The sequence below is a fragment of the Palaemon carinicauda genome, chromosome 14, assembly GCF_036898095.1.
Source record: "Palaemon carinicauda isolate YSFRI2023 chromosome 14, ASM3689809v2, whole genome shotgun sequence".
NCBI classification, from domain to species: domain Eukaryota; kingdom Metazoa; phylum Arthropoda; class Malacostraca; order Decapoda; family Palaemonidae; genus Palaemon; species Palaemon carinicauda.
The window spans coordinates 44,669,867-44,689,903 of record NC_090738.1 but is presented as its reverse complement, the minus strand read 5'-3'; the positions used below and the strand labels follow the sequence as shown (position 1 = coordinate 44,689,903).

The 20,037-nt window shown below is 43.9% G+C and overlaps 1 protein-coding gene across 1 annotated transcript in view; it reads right to left on the bottom strand.

Annotated features, from left to right (window-relative positions):
- Nucleotides 1-20,037, bottom strand: part of LOC137652747 (persulfide dioxygenase ETHE1, mitochondrial) — a 74,868-nt gene that overhangs the window by 8,823 nt on the left and 46,008 nt on the right. The window contains exon 7 of the mRNA XM_068386153.1: nt 10,013-10,129. Coding sequence (XP_068242254.1) covers nt 10,013-10,129 — 117 coding nt within the window. The remainder of the gene's footprint in view (nt 1-10,012; nt 10,130-20,037) is intronic.

Sequence of the window (20,037 nt, the reverse complement as noted above, 5' to 3'; positions counted from 1 at the left end):
TCACGTGACCTTGACCTTCAGGTGACCTTGACCTTCACGTGACCTTGACCTTCACGTGACCTTGACCTTCAAGTGACCTGCTTGACTTTTGACCTTCAAGTGATCTTTGTTCATTTGCCACTGATACTTAATATGACATTGATATAATGCACCAATATGACCTTGACCTTTGACCTTTATAAATTTGAACATCACCCATGGGTTGCGCCTGGACTAGGACTTCCCTGTTGGCTTATGCAAAAGTCAGTGCTTTATTTCTGTCTCTTGATATGGCCACTTATGTCATAGTGACACCAGTGACCCCTGTGACCTTGACCTTGGGGTGACCTTGACCAAAATTTAATCAGTTCTTCCATACACATTGGGGAACTACTTGGCCAAGTTTGAAGTGATTCCGTGTAGAAATGTGGCCTCTACGTTGTCCACAGACAGACAGACAGAGAAACAAACAAACAAACAAACAAACAAACAAACCGAACCGAAAACATACCCTCCTGGCGGAGGTAACTAGATCAGAAGTAACATCTATATTACCACTTCAAACTTTCTTTCTTACAGGCTAACTAGTTTTTTTTTTTTTTTTTTTTTTTTGGGGGGGGAGATAGTAACATCGGTTTATTTCAGTTTCAGATCTTTTGTAGAATTTTTGTTTTTATATTACTACAGTACATTAGCAGCGATAATGATTATACTGAAACCTCTGACTTTGGACTACACTAGTTATGTCATCTTCTGATAGTGATGAGCTTTGATTCCTTTGTTAAGTTTCAAAAGTCCAGTGAATCCCCCTAATTAATTGGTAATTCTGGCCACTCACTCTTCATTTCCAAACTTAACCTAACCCCCAAGGTCAATCTAATATAAGCATTTACATTAAGTAAGGGTTCTGAAAGTACACTGCACTCAACAGATTCAAATGCCTCACACAGAGCCTTGAAATATGTTATTTTCATTAGTAAAATAAATTTTTGAATATACTTACCCGATAATCATGTAGCTGTCAACTCTGTTGCCGACAGAAATCTACGGTAGGGATACGCCAGCGATCGCTATACAGGTGGGGGTGAACACCACAGCGCCATCTGTGGTCAGGTACTCTAGTACTTCTTGTCAACACCACCTCAATTTTTTCCTCGGTCCACTGGTTCTCTATGGGGAGGAAGGGTGGGTCAATTAAATCATGATTATCGGGTAAGTATATTCAAAAATTTATTTTACTAATGAAAATAACATTTTTCAATATTAATCTTACCCGATAATCATGTAGCTGATTCACACCCAGGGTGGTGGGTGGAGACCAGCATACATGTTAACACAGAAGCTAAGTATCCCGTATTTTATTTTATTAGTTATTCAAAAATAACATAAAATATATAAGTACCTGGTAAGGAAGACGACTTGAACCATTACTCTGCCTTTATTAAGTACGTCTTTCTTACTGAGCGTAGCGGTCCTCTTAGGATGCTGAACGACTCTTAGGTGCTGAAGTATAAAGGGCTGCAACCCATACTAAAGGACCTCATCACAACCTATAACCTCGGCGCTTCTCAAGAAAGAATTGACCACCCGCCAAATCAACAAGGATGTGGAAGGCTTCTTAGCCAACCGTACAACCCATAAAAAGTATTCAAGAGAAAGGTTAAAAAGGTTATGGGATTATGGGAATGTAGTGGCTGAGCCCCCGCCTACTACTGCATTCGTTGCTACGAATGGTCCCAGGGTGTAGCAGTTCTCGTAAAGAGACTGGACATCTTTGAGATAGAATGATGCGAACACTGACTTGCTTCTCCAATAGGTTGCATCCATAACACTCTGCAGAGAACGGTTCTGTTAGAGGGCCACTGAAGTAGCCACAGCTCTCACTTCATGTGTCCTTACCTTCAGCAAAGCAAGGTCTTCTTCCTTCAGATGAGAATGTGCTTCCCTAATCAGGAGCCTGAATAGGTAAGAAAACTGAGTTCTTAGACCTTGGAAGAGAAGGCTTCTTGATAGCCCACCATAAGGCTTCTGATTGTCCTCGTAAAGGTTATGACCTTTTTAGATAGTACCTAAGAGCTCTAACTGGGCAAAGTACTCTCTCCAGTTCGTCCCCCACCAAGTTGGACAGGCTTGGGATCTCGAACGACTTAGGCCAAGGACGTGAAGAAAGCTCGTTTTAGCAAAAAACCGAGCTGCAAGGAACATGTAGCCGTTTCAGATGTGAAAACTATGTTCCTGCTGAAGGCGTGGATCTCACTTACTCTTTTAGCTGTTGTCAAGCACACGAGGAAAAGAGTTTTTAATGTGAGGTCCTTAAAAGAGGCTGATTGGAGAGGTTCAAATCTTGATACATAAGGAACCTTAGGACCACGTCTAGATTCCAGCCTGGAGTGGACAACCGACGTTCCTTTGAGGTCTTAAAAGACCTAAGGAGGTCCTGTAGATCTTTGTTGGTGGAAAGATCCAAGCCTCTGTGGCGGAAAACCGCTGCCAACATACTTCTGTAACCCTTAATCGTAGGAGCTGAAAGGGATCTTACGTTCCTTAGATGTAACAGGAAGTCAGCAATCTGGGTTACAGTGGTACTGGATGAGGAAACTGCATTGGCCTTGTACCAGCTTCGGAAGACTTCCCCTTTAGACTGATAGACTCTGAGAGTGGATGTCCTCCTTGCTCTGGCAATCGCTCTGGCTGCCTCCTTCGAAAAGCCCCTAGCTCTTGAGAGTCTTTCGAAAGTCTGAAGGCAGTCAGACGAAGAGCGTGGAGGTTTGGATGTACCTTCTTTACGTGAGGTGGACGTAGAAGGTCCACTCCTAGAGGAAGAGTCCTGGGAATGTCGACCAGCCATTGCAGAACCTCTATGAACCATTCTCTCGCGGGCTAGAGCGGAGCCAACCAACGTCAGCCGTGTCCCTTTGCGAGAGGCGAACTTCTGAAGTACCTTGTTGACAATCTTGAACGGCGGGAATGCATACAGGTCGAGATGGGACCAATCCAGCAGAAAAGCATCCACGTGAACTGCTGCTGGGTCTGGAATCGGAGAACAATACAACGGGAGCCTCTAGGTTATCGAGGTAGCGAACAGATCTATGGTTGGCTGACCCCACAGGGCCCAAAGTCTGCTGCAAACATTCTTGTGAAGGGTCCACTCTGTGGGGATGACCTGGCCCTTCCGGCTAAGGCGATCTGCCATGACATTCATATCGCCCTGAATGAACCTCGTTACCAGCGTGAGCTTTCGATCTTTTAACCAGATGAGGAGGTCCCTTGCGATCTAGAACAACTTCCACGAATGAGTCCCTCCCTGCTTGGAGATGTAAGCCAAGGCTGTGGTGTTGTCAGAGTCCACCTCCACCACCTTGTTAAGCTGGAGGGACTTGAAGTTTATCAAGGTCAGATGAACCGCCAACAGCTCCTTGCAATAGATGTGAAGTGTCCTTAGCTCCTGATTCCATGTTCCCGAGCATTCCTGTCCGTTCAAAGTCGCACCCCAGCCCGTGTCTGATGCGTCAGAGAAGAGACGGCGGTCGGGTTTCTGAACAGCCAAAGGTAGACTTCCTTGAGAAGAAAGCTGTTCTTTCACCACGTGAGAGTAGACCTCCTCTCTTCGGAAACAGGAACTGAGATCGTCTCTAGCGTCATGTCCTTTATCCAGTGAGCCGCTAGATGATACTGAAGGGGGGGAGGTGGGGTCTCCCTAACTCGATGAACAGTGCCAGCGATGAAAGTGTTCCTGTTAGACTCATCCACTACCTGATTGAGCATCGGTTCCTTCTCAGCATGCTCTGGATGCAATCTAGGGCTTAGTATATCTTTGGGGCCGACGGAAAAGCCCGAAAAGCTCGACTCTGAAGATCCATACCCAGGTAGACAATGGTCTGGGATGGGACGAGCTGGGACTCCTCAAAATTGACCAGGAGGCCCAGTTCCTTGGTCAGATCCATAGTCCATCTGAGAATCTCCAGACAGCGACGACTTGTGGGAGCTCTTAAAAGCCGGTCTTCTGACGGAGCCGGACACAAGATCATGGTACTGCTGCACAGTCTGTGAACTGTCAACCATGGGGAAGCGAGGAAGTACAGTGACAACCCGAAGCTGTCTAGACTGTCTGGGTCGTACAGACAACTCCTTATCGGGTTGCTGAGGTTGCCGCACTGCGTCACAACAAGTCACTTCTGCTGGTTGTTGAACGTCTTCCCAGTGACACACTGACTCCGTAAACAAAAATTCCTCTAACAAGGACTAAGCTTGGACTGCATGTCTTGCAACACAGCTCAAGGTCTATGGGAGCAGGTGTGGTAACAGACGGGGTTAGCGACTGAAGTGGAACCATTACCTTCCCTGGAAGCATATTATGCTTAAATAAAAGTCCATAGGAGGCTACGCAGCTAAAGGCTGCTCTCCAAATGACAGAGTCCTCAAGGGAATATCAGAAGGAGGGAGAATAGCACTTTCTCATCTACAGGAACCATATCCGAGAAAAGCTAAGTTCTCTCAGTAAGGGTTTCACTGGTGCAAAAGCAGCAGACTAGAAGGCAACGTTATGAAACTGCTTGACAGTCTAGTGAGTTGGCAACAACCAAAGATGTGTGACTGAGAAGCATGCGGTAAGGTATGCAGAGCATGCTGTATGCAGAGCATGCTCTATGAGCATGTTGCATGGCGTGTGGCTTATGCTGCATGGGATGAGGCTCATGCTGCATGGGATGAGGCTCATGCTGCTTAAAAGAAATCTGAACCTGACACTAATCTAGCTGTCCGAGGATTTACCTGGTGAGACATCCGTCTCTTTACCAGAGAGTTTTACCAGATTTCCCCGGGACACCACGTGACACAATTGGTAGTAATTCATTCAAATTACCTCTAATGAGTCAATATGGATAAATATCAACACAACATCGTGTTCAAATAGAAATAAATTTCTACCTCATACTTGGGATCGAACACTAGCCCCTTCTAATGAAAGGCCAGGTCGAAACCAACCATGCCACAAGAGCCCATAGGATGTCGCATAGCATGAGGCTCCTGCCTCATGGGTTGAGGAGGATGCCGCATAGCATGAGGCTCCTGCCTCATGGTTTGAGGAGGATGCCGCATAGCAAGAGGCTCCTGTGAGGTTCCTGCCTCAAGAGTTGCGTCTGCCTCAAGGGTTGAGGGGGTAGCTGCGCAGAGAGAGGCTCATTCTGCATAGACTGCGGTTCAAGTTGAATGGGAAGAGGCTCAAGCTGAGGAGAAAGTGGCAGATGCATGCGTTGAGGTGGCTGACTCATAGCATGAGGTTCCTGCCTCAAGAATTGCGCTTGCCTCAAGGGTTGAGGTGGCTGCGCAGAGAGAGGCTCTTGACTCACGAGTTGAGGTTCTTGAGGTGCTTGCCTCGAGAGTTGAGGTTCTCGCCTCGAGGAAAGTGGAGGTGGTTGCTGCGAGAGTTGAGGTGGCTGCCTCAAGGATGGTAGAGGTTGTCGTACCTCAAGAGGTTGCTGCCTCGAGGGTGGTTGTAATGCAAGATACTCCTATCTCAAGGGTAGAGGAGGTTGTAAGGCATAAGGTTCTTGCCCCCATTGTTGAGGAGGTTGCTGCGTGGTAAGAGGCTCCTGCCTCAAGGAAAGTGGAGGTTGCTGCACAGCGCTGGTATCTGGCAACTCCCAACGCGGCAGCTCACGCATGGAGGTAGCTTGAGGAACCTCAACCTCATACGTCTGGCAGATTGTACTGCGCAGAGGAGGAGGAGCGTTCGCAGGAGGAGGTGAATTAACCTTCTCTGCCTGAAACTCCTGCATCAACACCGCAAGCTGAGACTGCATTGTCTGCAGCATAGACCACTAGAGTTTAAGAAAGACAACAACAAACGGAGCTACTGTCCGTTGAGACTGAGGGTCTAAAACAGCTGGTGCGGCAACAGACGGAGCTACTGCCTGTTGCGATACCACCTTGCCTCTCTGGGAGGTGTGCAGTTGTCGTACTGCAGCAAGTCCGAACTGACCCAGTGCTAATGGCACCACCTAGGAGTTGGACTTGCGCGGAAGGGACCGACTTGCACTTAAAAGCTGCAAGATTTGGTCCATGGTTTCTGCGAGAAACCTCTTCCGCAGACGAGGAATAAATGGGCTCTCTCGTCTTTGTGTGGGTGGGGTGATCACGTCGGCTACGTGAGTTGGTTACACCCGAAACCACGGAGGGAAACGTCTGTTCGTCGATCAAGGCCTGCTGAACCCATAAGTCCTTCGACATTACTTCTCCCCTGGGCTTAGGAGCTTGTAAGAGGTCCCAGACTAGGCGAACAACTGGCACGAACAGACGAACCCTCGAACGCAACACTGTAACACTTTGCGCTTATCACTGTATCACTTTTGATTTTCTGTTTGCACTTATTTCACTGAACTCGAAACTTTAAGTGGTTGTACCTGAAACACGCAATTCTATCCTTCATTAAAAGTTAGTAATTGCGAAAACAGTATTACAATGTAACAGAAAAACATAATGAAAGATAAATAATTCAGTGGCTGGAAAAGAGATTAAACACTAGATCAAATAAACTACGTTTAAAATCTCTCACCGCATAAAGTCTGAGAACAAGAATAAAACTCTAGAAACGTTTACCTTCTTCCCCTAAAGAGACTAGGGAGAAGAGCAAAAACGATAACAACGTTACCCGCTTGAACGAAACGTTTATCATCCTCTCTCTCCCTCCGTCTCTATCTCTCTCTCTCTCTCTCTTGACTTAGCACCTGAGAGAAGAGCCCAATTATATATATCGTTAAAACATATTATTGTTAAAGGAAAAAAACTGAAAGGTTTCCCAAATAAAAAGTTCCTTTATTAGAATAGAACCATTTAAGCTAAGAAAGAATGAACAAAACGCTAGAATCGGTTTACTCTTACTGCAACGTGACACCGTGATAGACTCTCTCTCTATCGTAACGATAGAGCGCAAGTTGAACGTTCTGAACGTCAACAACTGCAGAGACAATACAAAACGTTAGTTCAACTTTGAAAACAGTACAAGACTATCAAAGAAATTCTTTCAAAAAACATTAAAATAGCATAATATGTTAACAGGTAAAAACGAAATGACGGGCTCAAAGTTAATTAACTTCGGTTCCAAGAAAAGACCGCCTACTATTAGGAAAGGTCGAATATAAACAAATATAAAAATTAATTTTAATAAGTTTATAATAAAAGGAAGTTAATCAAAGAGGCCTATAAAAGGCGGAGAGATATAAAATAAATCTATAACTTTGTTAAGCAAAATTAAGAGAGTCTATACTCTCTTCGACACCAACACTTCCGTATCTGGCAACTCCCAATGCGGAAGCTCACGCGTGGAGGTAGGTTGAGGAACCTCAACATCATACGTCTGGCAGGGTGGACTGCGCAGAGGTGGAGTTGAGGTTGCTGCCTCGAGGATGGTGGAGGGAAGGGTCGGTCATTTAAAAGTGAAAGAGAGTTCATACTCTCTTCGTACCAAAATTAAATAAAAAATTAAATCAAATTAATTCCAAAAACTTGCTAAGCTAATGATATAGCTTCCTGAATAGCGAAGGCTAAACTCTAGAGCAAATACATCACCAAATCGTGAGCAATAACTCCAGAATCAACAGCGTATCCATGTAGGTCTAGCCGGAGGCACGACAGAGGAAAAATTTGAGGTGGTGTTGACAAGAAGTACTAGAGTACCTGACCACAGATGGCGCTGTGGTGTTCACCCCCACCTGTATAGCGATCGCTGGCGTATCCCTACCGTAGATTTCTGTCGGCAACAGAGTTGACAGCTACATGATTATCGGGTAAGATTAATATTGAAAACTTTACAGTACTTACTTTAGTTCTGTCTGCTACTAAACACCTACAAAATCCCAATTTTTGTAGCTCTATATAAGAGGTAGATTTTGAGCCAAAAGACAGAGTAGGTTGTTCTAATTCTAATATCCCTCTGTTTACTAAAGTAAAAGCTTCCCATTAGTCTCATAATACTTATGTGGCTGGTATGGCATATAGTATGATTCCTTTAAAACCCTGATGGGGTTAACAAGGTCTTGACTAAAACTGTTTAAGTTTTTATGCCTTTACAATTTAATAACTACTGTACTCAATTGGGTAGCTTTCTACTCAGGGAAAGCACAGAATTTAATTATCTATTAGCAATTATGTTTCACCTCTTCCATGTCTCACAGGAGTATATAATACAGGAGAGGGGGTTCCCAGCTCCCTCGTCCCGTCCTATTCCTACTAGAAATAGGAATGAATGGCGAGCCCTGCTGCTTCCTCTGGTCACCTTGGATAACTGCGGAGGTAGCAGCAGTAGGGGATTCAGCATTATGAAGCTTCATCTGTGGTGGATAACGGGGGGAGGGTGGGCTGTGACACCCTAGCAGTACCAGTCGAACTTGGTTGAGTCCCTTGTCAGGCTGGGAGGAACATAGAGAGATAGGGTCCCCCTTTTTTTTTTAATTTGCTTGATGTCGGCTACCCCCAAAATTGGGGGAAGTGCCTTGGTGTATGTATGATGTAATTATGTTTCAAGTTAGTTTATATGGAAACAGAGAGTATACACTGTGCAACAGTAAAGGCTATGTATACAGTTAACAGAACGGTTGCCTATTGTGGCTCATAACAGCGGAGGAAACTTACTTTAGTCAGAGTTGAGCAACGTTGGGTTTGATCAGTGCTTGAATGCGACTACATGGAAACACTATATGCCATTGGCAATTAAATAATTTTTTTTGGAAGAGTAGATAACAATATGACATATCATGTTCGCTTACCAGCCAAGTTACTGATCAACCTGTTCAGTTTTTAACTTTGGGGAACACAATATCATCATACCACTTTACCATACTTTACATCCAAAATATTTCTTAAATTAAGTTTGCCTCTAGTTTTGCACAACCTTTCAGTAAATCTAGATGAATACAATTAGGTAGAGAACAGTTTTTGTCCGGTATGAGCCGCAAAGTGTATCTTGAAAAAGGAAATGTAACAAGAGGTAGTGCCCCTAATTTGATATGTGGGCTGAAGGTCCCTTATCCCTCCAAACCAAAAATGCCAAGATATTCCTTTTTAAAATTTGATTAAAGTAGTGCACAAGGAATTATATCCAAAAATCATCAATGCTTCAGAGTGAAGGTGCATGATATTAAAAGTTTAGCTCCTTCTTGAATTTTGTAGAAATCTTTCCGAGTCTCTAGCAGCAGCTCGATAGTATACCAAGTACTGTACATGTTCACAAAACATTACCTTAAAAAACTAATCTACACTACTGTACTGTATTTCTAATAACTTTTGTAAACAATCTAGATGCCTTTACTTCTAAACATAACTTGAATGTAAGCTACACAAGTAATCTAGACCAGCTTTGTAACCTTAACCTCATTGCATTACTTGTACTAAAATTTATACCTCTCTTTCCTTCAGTTGCACCCCACCTCCAACAGTGTGGGAGTCAGCAATATGAACATCAGGGGAGATTCGTATATATATATATATATATATATATATATATATATATATATATATATATATATATATATATATATATATATATATATATATATATATATATATATATATATATATATATAAAAAAAATCTTACTTCTATATTCACCTGATGCTCATATACATGACCACAATCCTCCCCACTTACCCATAGCATCAAGAGGAGGCATAAGGTCAACTTTTAAAGTGAAAAATATACTTCATAATGCAACAACCATATCACTAGAGGACTGTATATTCCTATATTAAGAGCATGCATTGGTATAAGAGACAGAAAATGGGAAAATAATTATTTTCTTATTTTACCGACAAGTCGATTAAAGCGGGCTTCTGGGAAAAATCATTATGAACATCAGACAAGTATAGAAATAAGAATTTTTTTTAATAAAATTCTAATTTTCACAGCTTATTTTCAACATTGTTACTTGTGTTTATGTAACCATTTATATTTAATCATCTTAGTGATGGATTACTAATGAATTTTAGATCATTATGTAGCTGATAATACAATCTAGAGTAAAACCGATACGACAACTTACCAATTTTCTTTGGATAAGGAAGACCGAGGTTATTCATGAGCTCGATAAATTCTTCCTTTGATTTGGTTAGCCTTGGGTTGAATTGCTTTTCTTCTTCCACAGTTGTTGCTGTCTGACCTAAATAAATAAAATAGCTTAATAAGGATTCATTCAAACTACAATATACATATGGAACTATTTGCTAAAAATATTATGGGGGATAATGTTTCCATTTTTTAATGTTTGTAAGTGACAACAGGCAAGGTACAGGACAATATCCTAGAGACCAACTACTGTATATATTCATATGATCTATTTTCAAGCTGCTTTTCCTCTCAAGCTAGGATCAGGGAAGGCCAGGAACTACATATGATTCAGGAGGCAGATTTACAAGGCCACCCAAATCTCCCATCCCTAAATTATTTGCATGATGAAGTTGTGAACACTAGCAAAAACGTTTTGAAGCTGCGAGCAGAGCTCGAATTTCTGACCTATTAATTGAGGTGATGACATTATCTACTGGGTTACCAAAAGTAATGTTTAACCATTGCTTTTATTTGGTAACAATGTTTTTCTTTAAAACGCATAAGTACGTACAGCAGTAGCCACTTAACTCGCATTGGATCCAGCCTTTTGTTAGTAATAATGCCCTAGAGTAGAAATTCCTATAGAATAATTTTAATTATTGTAAAATCTTACATTGATCCTCTGGCCACTATTTCAACAGTATATTTCAAGTCCCAATTGAAAATCTTACACTGATCCTCTGGCCACTATGTTCAACAGCACATTTCAAGTCCCAATTGAAAATCTTACACTGATCCTCTGGCAACCCTGTTCAACAGCACATTTCAAGTCCCAATTGAAAATCTTACACTGATCCTTTGGCCACCCTGTTCAACAGCACATTTCAAGTCCCAATTGAAAATCTTACACTGATCCTTTGGCCACCCTGTTCAACAGCACATTTCAAGTCCCAATTGAAAATCTTACACTGATCCTTTGGCCACCCTGTTCAACAGCACATTTCAAGTCCCAATTGAAAATCTTACACTGATCCTTTGGCCACCCTGTTCAACAGCACATTTCAAGTCCCAATTGAAAATCTTACACTGATCCTTTGGCCACCCTGTTCAACAGCACATTTCAAGTCCCAATTGAAAATCTTACACTGATCCTCTGGCCACTATGTTCAACAGCACATTTCAAGTCCCAATTGAAAATCTTACACTGATCCTCTGGCAACCATGTTCAACAGCACATTTCAAGTCCCAATTGAAAATCTTACACTGATCCTTTGGCCACCCTGTTCAACAGCACATTTCAAGTCCCAATTGAAAATCTTACACTGATCCTTTGGCCACCCTGTTCAACAGCACATTTCAAGTCCCAATTGAAAATCTTACACTGATCCTTTGGCCACCCTGTTCAACAGCACATTTCAAGTCCCAATTGAAAATCTTACACTGATCCTTTGGCCACCCTGTTCAACAGCACATTTCAAGTCCCAATTGAAAATCTTACACTGATCCTTTGGCCACCCTGTTCAACAGCACATTTCAAGTCCCAATTGAAAATCTTACACTGATCCTTTGGCCACCCTGTTCAACAGCACATTTCAAGTCCCAATTGAAAATCTTACACTGATCCTTTGGCCACCCTGTTCAACAGCACATTTCAAGTCCCAATTGAAAATCTTATACTGATCCTTTGGCCACCCTGTTCAACAGCACATTTCAAGTCCCAATTGAAAATCTTACATTGATCCTTTGGCCACCCTGTTCAACAGCACATTTCAAGTCCCAATTGAAAATCTTATACTGATCCTTTGGCCACCCTGTTCAACAGCACATTTCAAGTCCCAATTGAAAATCTTACACTGATCCTTTGGCCACCCTGTTCAACAGCACATTTCAAGTCCCAATTGAAAATCTTATACTGATCCTTTGGCCACCCTGTTCAACAGCACATTTCAAGTCCCAATTGAAAATCTTACACTGATCCTTTGGCCACCCTGTTCAACAGCACATTTCAAGTCCCAATTGAAAATCTTATACTGATCCTTTGGCCACCCTGTTCAACAGTATATTTCATTACACTTGCCTTTATTTTTTTTCATACATTCTCATCTTCTTTTTCCCATCCCAATGTGGTACTTAACCTTACTTGCCCTTTTCATAATTTGATACCGGTCATATTGACCTCCTTAATGATTAAGATTTGGTAGAAAAAGAAAATAACTAACAGTTATCCCAATTCTTTGATTTATCAAGTACCACCTTAAAATATATAACAGGTATTATAATTTGTTTTCTAACCTTAAAATGAATTTCTGTCATGGTGGTACTTTTAAGTATACAGTAAGTTTAACAAGTTTTGCCCCACAATTGGAATTACAGAAAAGTCCACCCAGGGTAGATACATTGGATAAACCATAGTTGTGTGATTTGTTGGTAATCTTTCTTTTAATTAGAAAAAAAACATCATATTTGAAACTGTAATAAACAACACAGAGAATAGAACTGAACAAAACTAATTCTATATTTGTGTAAAATGATATTTTAATTATAAAATAAATTTTTGAATATACTTACCCGGTGAATATATATAGCTGCAACTCTGTTGCTCGACAGACAAAAAACTGTAAAAAACTCGCCAGCGATCGCTATACAGGTTGCGGGTGTGCCCATCAGCGCCAACTGTCGGCCAGATACCATACTCAATGTAAACAAAGACTCAATTTCTTCTCATCCCACTGCGTCTCTATTGGGGAGGAAGGGAGGGTCGTTTAATTTATATATTCACCGGGTAAGTATATTCAAAAATTTATTTTATAATTAAAATATCATTTTTAAATATTTAACTTAGCCGGTGAATATATATAGCTGATTCACACCCAGGGTGGTGGGTAGAGACCAGTTAAATATGTTTACATCTTATGAGCTAAGAGTTTTTATTTCATTTTAGAAGTTATCAATAAAACAAAAACAAAATAAATAGGTACCTGGTAAGGAAGTCGACTTAGACGATTACTCTGCCTTATAAGTACGTCTTCCTTACGGAGCCTCGCGATCCTCTTAGGATACTGACAGATCCCTAGGAGCTGAAGTATCAAGGGCTGCAACCCATACAACAGGACCTCATCAAACCCCTAATCTGGGCGCTCTCAAGAAATGACTTTGACCACCCGCCAAATCAACCAGAATGCGAAAGGCTTCTTAGCCTTCCGGACAACCCATAAAAACAACATTAAAAAACATTTCAAGAGACAGATTAAAAGGATATGGAATTAGGGAATTGTAGTGGTTGAGCCCTCACCCACTACTGCACTCGCTGCTACGAATGGTCCCAGTGTGTAGCAGTTCTCGAAAAGAGACTGGACATCTTTCAAGTAAAATGACGCGAACACTGACTTGCTTCTCCAATAGGTTGCGTCCATTATACTTTGCAGAGATCTGTTTTGCTTAAAGGCCACGTTAGTTGCTACAGCTCTAACTTCGTGCGTCTTCACTTTAAGCAAAGCTCGGTCTTCCTCACTCAGATGTGAATGAGCTTCTCGTATTAACAATCTGATAAAGTATGACAAAGCATTCTTTGACATAGGCAAGGATGGTTTCTTAACTGAACACCATAAAGCTTCAGATTGGCCTCGTAAAGGTTTAGTACGCTTTAAATAGAACTTAAGAGCTCTAACAGGGCATAAGACTCTTTCTAGTTCATTGCCTACGATCTCCGATAAGCTGGGAATATCGAAAGATTTAGGCCAAGGCCGAGAAGGCAGCTCATTTTTGGCTAGAAAACCAAGTTGCAGCGAACAAGTAGCTTTTTCCGACGAAAATCCAATGTTCTTGCTGAAGGCATGAATCTCACTGACTCTTTTAGCCGAGGCTAAGCATACCAGGAAAAGTGTCTTAAGAGTGAGATCTTTCAGGGAGGCTGATTGTAACGGCTCAAACCTGTCTGACATGAGGAATCTTAGTACCACGTCTAAATTCCATCCAGGGGTAGCCAAACGACGCTCCTTGGTGGTCTCAAAAGACTTAAGGAGGTCTTGCAGATCTTTATTGTTGGAAAGATCTAAGCCTCTATGCCGGAAGACCGATGCCAACATGCTTCTGTAGCCCTTGATAGTGGGAGCTGAAAGGGATCGTCCTTTTCTCAGGTATAAGAGAAAATCAGCTATTTGAGCTACAGAGGTACTGGTCGAGGATACAGAAACTGACTTGCACCAGTCTCGGAAGACTTCCCACTTCGATTGGTAGACTCTAATGGTAGATGCTCTCCTTGCTCTAGCAATCGCACTGGCTGCCTCCTTCGAAAAGCCTCTAGCTCTCGAGAGTCTTTCGATAGTCTGAAGGCAGTCAGACGAAGAGCGTGGAGGCTTTGGTGTACCTTCTTTACGTGTGGCTGACGTAGAAGGTCTACCCTTAGAGGAAGACTTCTGGGAACGTCTACTAACCATCGAAGTACCTCGGTGAACCATTCTCTCGCGGGCCACAGGGGAGCAACTAACGTCAACCTTGTCCCTTCGTGAGAGGCGAACTTCTGCAGTACCTTGTTGACAATCTTGAACGGTGGGAATGCGTAGAGATCCAGATGTGACCAATCTAGGAGGAAGGCATCTATATGTATTGCTGCTGGGTCCGGGACTGGGGAGCAATAGATAGGAAGCCTCTTGGTCAGCGAGGTTGCAAAGAGATCTATGGTTGGTTGACCCCAAGTGGCCCAAAGTCTCTTGCACACATCCTTGTGGAGGGTCCATTCGGTTGGAATTACTTGCCCTTTCCGACTGAGACAATCTGCTATGACGTTCAAGTCGCCTTGGATGAACCTCGTTACTAGGGAGATGTCTTGACCTTTTGACCAGATGAGCAGGTCCCTTGCGATCTCGTACAATGTCAGTGAGTGGGTACCTCCTTGTTTGGAGATGTACGCCAAGGCCGCGGTGTTGTCCGAGTTTACTTCCACCACTTTGCCTCGAAGGAGGTACTCGAAGCTTTTCAAGGCCAGATGAACTGCCAACAGCTCCTTGCAGTTGATATGCATGCTCCTTTGACTCGAGTTCCACAGGCCTGAGCATTCCCGACCGTCCAATGTCGCGCCCCAGCCCAAGTCCGATGCGTCTGAGAAGAGAACGTGGTTGGGAGTCTGAACAGCCAGGGGAAGACCCTCTCTTAGGTTGATATTGTCCTTCCACCAAGTCAGACAAGACTTTATCTTTCCGGAAATCGGGATCGAGACCGCCTCTAGCGTCTTGTCCTTTTTCCAGTGAAAAGCCAGATGGTATTGAAGAGGACGGAGGTGTAGTCTTCCTAGTGATACAAATTGTTCCAGGGATGACAGCGTCCCTACCAGACTCATCCACAGCCTGTCTGAGCAGCGTTCCTTCTTCAGCATCTTCTGGATGGATAGCAGGGCTTGATCTATTCTGGGGGCCGACGGTAAAGCCCGAAAAGCTAGACTGTGAATCTCCATCCCTAAATTCAGAATAGTTTGGGATGGGACCAGCTGCGACTTTTCCAAATTGACTAGGAGTCCCAATTCCTTGGTCAGATCTAGAGTCCACTTTAGATCCTTCAGACAGCGACGACTGGAAGAGGCTCTGAGAAGCCAGTCGTCCAAATAAAGGGAGGCTCGGATGTCCGATAAGTGGAGGAATTTGGCTACATTCCTCATCAGCCTCGTAAACACGAGAGGAGCTGTGCTTAGGCCAAAGCACAGGGCCCGAAACTGGTAAACCACATCTTCGAAGACGAATCTCAGAAAAGGTTGGGAGTCTGAGTGAATGGGGATATGGAAGTAGGCGTCCCTTAGGTCTAGCGAGACCATCCAGTCTTCCTTCCTGACTGCTGCTAAGACTGACTTTGTGGTCTCCATGGAGAACTTCGTCTTTGTGACAAAGACATTCAGAGCACTGACGTCTAGCACCGGTCTCCAACCTCCTGTCTTCTTCGCAACTAGGAAGAGACGGTTGTAAAATCCCGGTGATCGAAGGTCCAAGACTTTGACCACCGCTCCCTTCTCTAGCAAAAGAGACACTTCCAGTTTCAGGGCTAGTCTCTTTTCTTCCTCTCTGTACCTGGGAGAGAGATCGATGGGGGACGTCGCTAGAGGGGGTTTGCGTACAAAAGGGATTTTGTACCCCTCTCTGAGTAACTTCACAGATTGTTGATCTGCGCCTCTCTTCTCCCAGGCTTTCCAGAAGTTCTTGAGTCTGGCTCCCACTGCTGTCTGAAGTTGCGGGCAGTCAGACTCTGCCCTTGGAGGACTTAGGTCCTTTCCTCTTCCCTCGTTTCCCTTCGGCACGAGCACCTCCTCTGCTGGAGGCTCTGCCACGAAAGGGCGGAATAAAGCGAGACACTGGAGTGTCTATTCTCGGTCTAGCAGAGAATGTAGGCAAAGGGGGAGCTTTGCGAGCCGAGGACGCAACTAGATCATGGGTGTCCTTCTGAACTAACGATGCGGCAATTTCCTTTACCAAGGCTTCAGGAAACAGGCACTTGGAAAGGGGAGCAAAGAGAAGTTCAGATCTCTGGCATGGCGTAACTCCAGCAGACAGGAAAGAACAGAGAGACTCTCGCTTCTTCAGGACGTGAATGAGGCAGCTAGCTCATTGGACCCATCACGGACGGCCTTGTCCATGCAGGACATAATGAGCAAGGAAATATCCTTATCTACCGAAGAGATTTTCCTGCTCAGGGCTCCTAAGCACCAGTCTAAAAAGTTAAAGACTTCGAAAGCCCTAAATATCCCTTTAAGAAGGTGGTCCAGGTCCGATGGTGATCAACAAACCTTCGAGCGTCTCATGGCAAGGCGGCGGGGAGAGTCTACAAGACTTGAGAAGTCGCCCTGGGCAGAGGCAGGAACTCCCAAGCCGAGAACTTCTCCCGTGGCATACCAGACGCTCGATCTAGAAGAGAGTTTAGATGGGGGAAAGGCAAATGCTGTCTTCCCTAACCTCTTCTTAGACTCTAACCAGTCTCCCAACAGCCGCAAAGCTCTCTTGGATGAGCGTGAGAGAACGAGTTTCGTAAAGGCAGGTGCGGTAGCAGGCACTCCTAATACAAACTCTGACGGAGGAGAACGAGGAGCCACAGAAACAAAGTGGTCCGGAAACAACTCCTTGAATACAGCCATGACTTTTCTAAAGTCCAATGATGGTTGAGTTGGCTTAGGCTCGTCCAGTTCCGAACGTTGATCGTCTTGTGGTTCAGCAACGTCCTCATCAGATAGTTCCTCATCCGAAAATTGATGAGGAAACGGCAACGGAGTAGGCAACGTCTGGCTCGCTGAGTCCGGTCGCACTGGTGCATGCGTGACGGAGCCGGACGCAACGTCATGGAACTGCTGCACAGTCTGTGAACTGTCAACAACCATGGGTGCGCGAGGACGCACAGCGTCCACCCGAGACTGTCTAGACCGTCTGGGTTGTGCAGTCAACACCATACCGGGTTGCGGAGGATGACGCACCGCGTCAAAACAAGTCACCTCTGATGGTTGCTGAACGTCCTGAACGTCAACAACCACCTCCGTGCGTCGCCTAACGTCAACGTGCGGCTGGCAACCCACACTGGGTCGCATGGGAGGAGGAACCACCTCAACTGGTAGACGCGAGAAGGTAACCTCAGCGTCAACAGGACGCACAACAGACCGCTTGGAAGGTTGTTGGCCAGAAGGTTCAGCAGCCACCTTCTCCGAATTAAAGTCCTCCATCAAGGACGCAAGCTTGGACTGCATGTCTTGCAGCAAAGCCCATTTAGGGTCTACGGGAGCAGGTGCGGCAACAGACGGGGTTAGCGACTGAGGCGGTACCGCTTTGCCTCTCTTAGGCGGTGAGCAGTCATCAGATGACGGCAACGAGTCCGAACTGACCCAGTGGCTACAACCGGGACGTTGGACTTGTCCTGAAGGGACCGACTTACGTTTTAAAGGTCATGAGACCTTGGTCCAAAGTTTCTTACGAGAAACACCTTCGGACGACGAGGTAAAAACGGGCTCTCTCGTCTTACGTAGGTAGGGGCGATCTTGGGGAGATACGCCTGATACCATGGAGGGAACGTCTGTTCGCTGATCAAGGCCTCTCGAACCCATGCGTCGTACGACATTGCTTCTACCCTGGGCTTGGGAGCTTGCAAGAGGTCCCGGACTAGGAGGACGACAGGCACGAACAGACGAACCCTCAAGCGCAACACTGTTCACAACACTTTCACTAGGCACTTTATCACTTCCCGCGGCACTTTGGCACTTTAGCTCCTTAACATCCGCCATGAGTTGATTGCGGTCACTTGCAAGGGACTCAACTCTCTCCCCCAAGGCATGGATAGCACGCATCATGTCAGCCATCGATGGTTCCTGAGTGCTAGGAGGGGGGTTAGGAACAACCACTACAGGGGAAGGAATAGGTTGAGGGGCATGAGGAGAGGAAAAATCTATCGACCTAGAAGAACTTCTCCTTAATCTATCTCTCTCTAGCCTGCGTGTGTACTTCTCAAATTCGATAAAATCGAATTCCGAAAGGCCCACGCATTCCTCACACCGATCTTCCAATTGACAGGTTTTACCCCGACAATTGGAACAAACAGTGTGAGGGTCGAGAGAAGCCTTTGGAAGACGCCTAGAACAGTCCCTAGCATTGCATTTTCTAAACTTGGGAACTTGTGAAAGGTCAGCCATTTTGAATTGGTCAAGGGAAATTTCCAAAAAACGGTCTAAGTCATCAACAATGAATCTGATACAAAAAAGAGTTCAAGGATTTATTTGAAGAAAAACCCTGCACAGCGAAAGCTCAAAACCAAAATAGAGTACTTCACCAAAGATGATGGAAAAAAACTCCAGGTTTCAACAGCGAGTAAAGTACGTCTTGTCGACACGTCGACAGAGAAGAAATTGAGTCTTTGTTTACATTGAGTATGGTATCTGGCCGACAGTTGGCGCTGATGGGCACACCCGCAACCTGTATAGCGATCGCTGGCGAGTTTTTTACAGTTTTTTGTCTGTCGAGCAACAGAGTTGCAGCTATATATATTCACCGGCTAAGTTAAATATTTAAAAAACAATTTTGAGTTACATCTTGAACACTATTACTTGTAATGATGGCAATTTCTGCTTTCGTGGCCACAATTTCAAATCTCTCAGATTAATGATCAATTTTTAAGGGCGCTTGATTATGATTACTATCCCTTTGAGCTAGAGAAGGCTGGTTGAGTGGAGAGAATAGGTCGATCTGCCGAGTTATCAGTATACAGGTTCCACATGCGGGGAAAGGGGGATTTGAGAGTTGATCATTCTGGCATATGTTCATTCTCTAGATTCATTATTGTATACAAAAGTGTAGCCTGTATTTTTTCCCCTGCTGGTCACTTGCAACATTTCAACATTTGATAAACCTTTAATAAACGAGTGCGAGCCTCTCACTACGGATTTACAAGCTGATTACAAAGTAAGTATGTATAGAAAATAATAATGTTTTCATATAACATACTGTACAATAATCTTAAGCACATACGAGACAACAAGGTGTAGCGAAAGGCACAAAAGCAATAGAGCACGGAGCAGTCCATCCCAGCTTGTCTAATAGTTTATTAAAAATTACCTATACCAATCGCAGCCATCCAAATCGGTTATTATGGAGTCTACTATGAGATTCAACAGTACCTTTTGAAATAGACATCACATCTTGGCAAAAGGGGTCCTAGTGCTGAAGTGGTGATATAAATCATTAAAAAAGCTATTTAGAAGATGTCCAGAATATCTCCCACTACAATCTCTTTTATTTTACTTGCAGTCATTCAATTTTTAAATCAGGTTAGTAACAGTGAAAAGGTGCTCACCACTTGACCTTACTATGATGTTTGCAGCACAGACCTTATGCACTTGTGAAACATTTTCATCTACACTAATGGAATATTTTTATTTTTCTGCACTGTAGCTATATCTTTTTTTATTTCATAAATGCTGCAGTTACTTGGTTTTTCGCTACTCTCTAACCTCATGCTTCATAGTACAGTGTTTCCATGGTCAAAGAAGTGGGCTACCTCTTTTCAAGA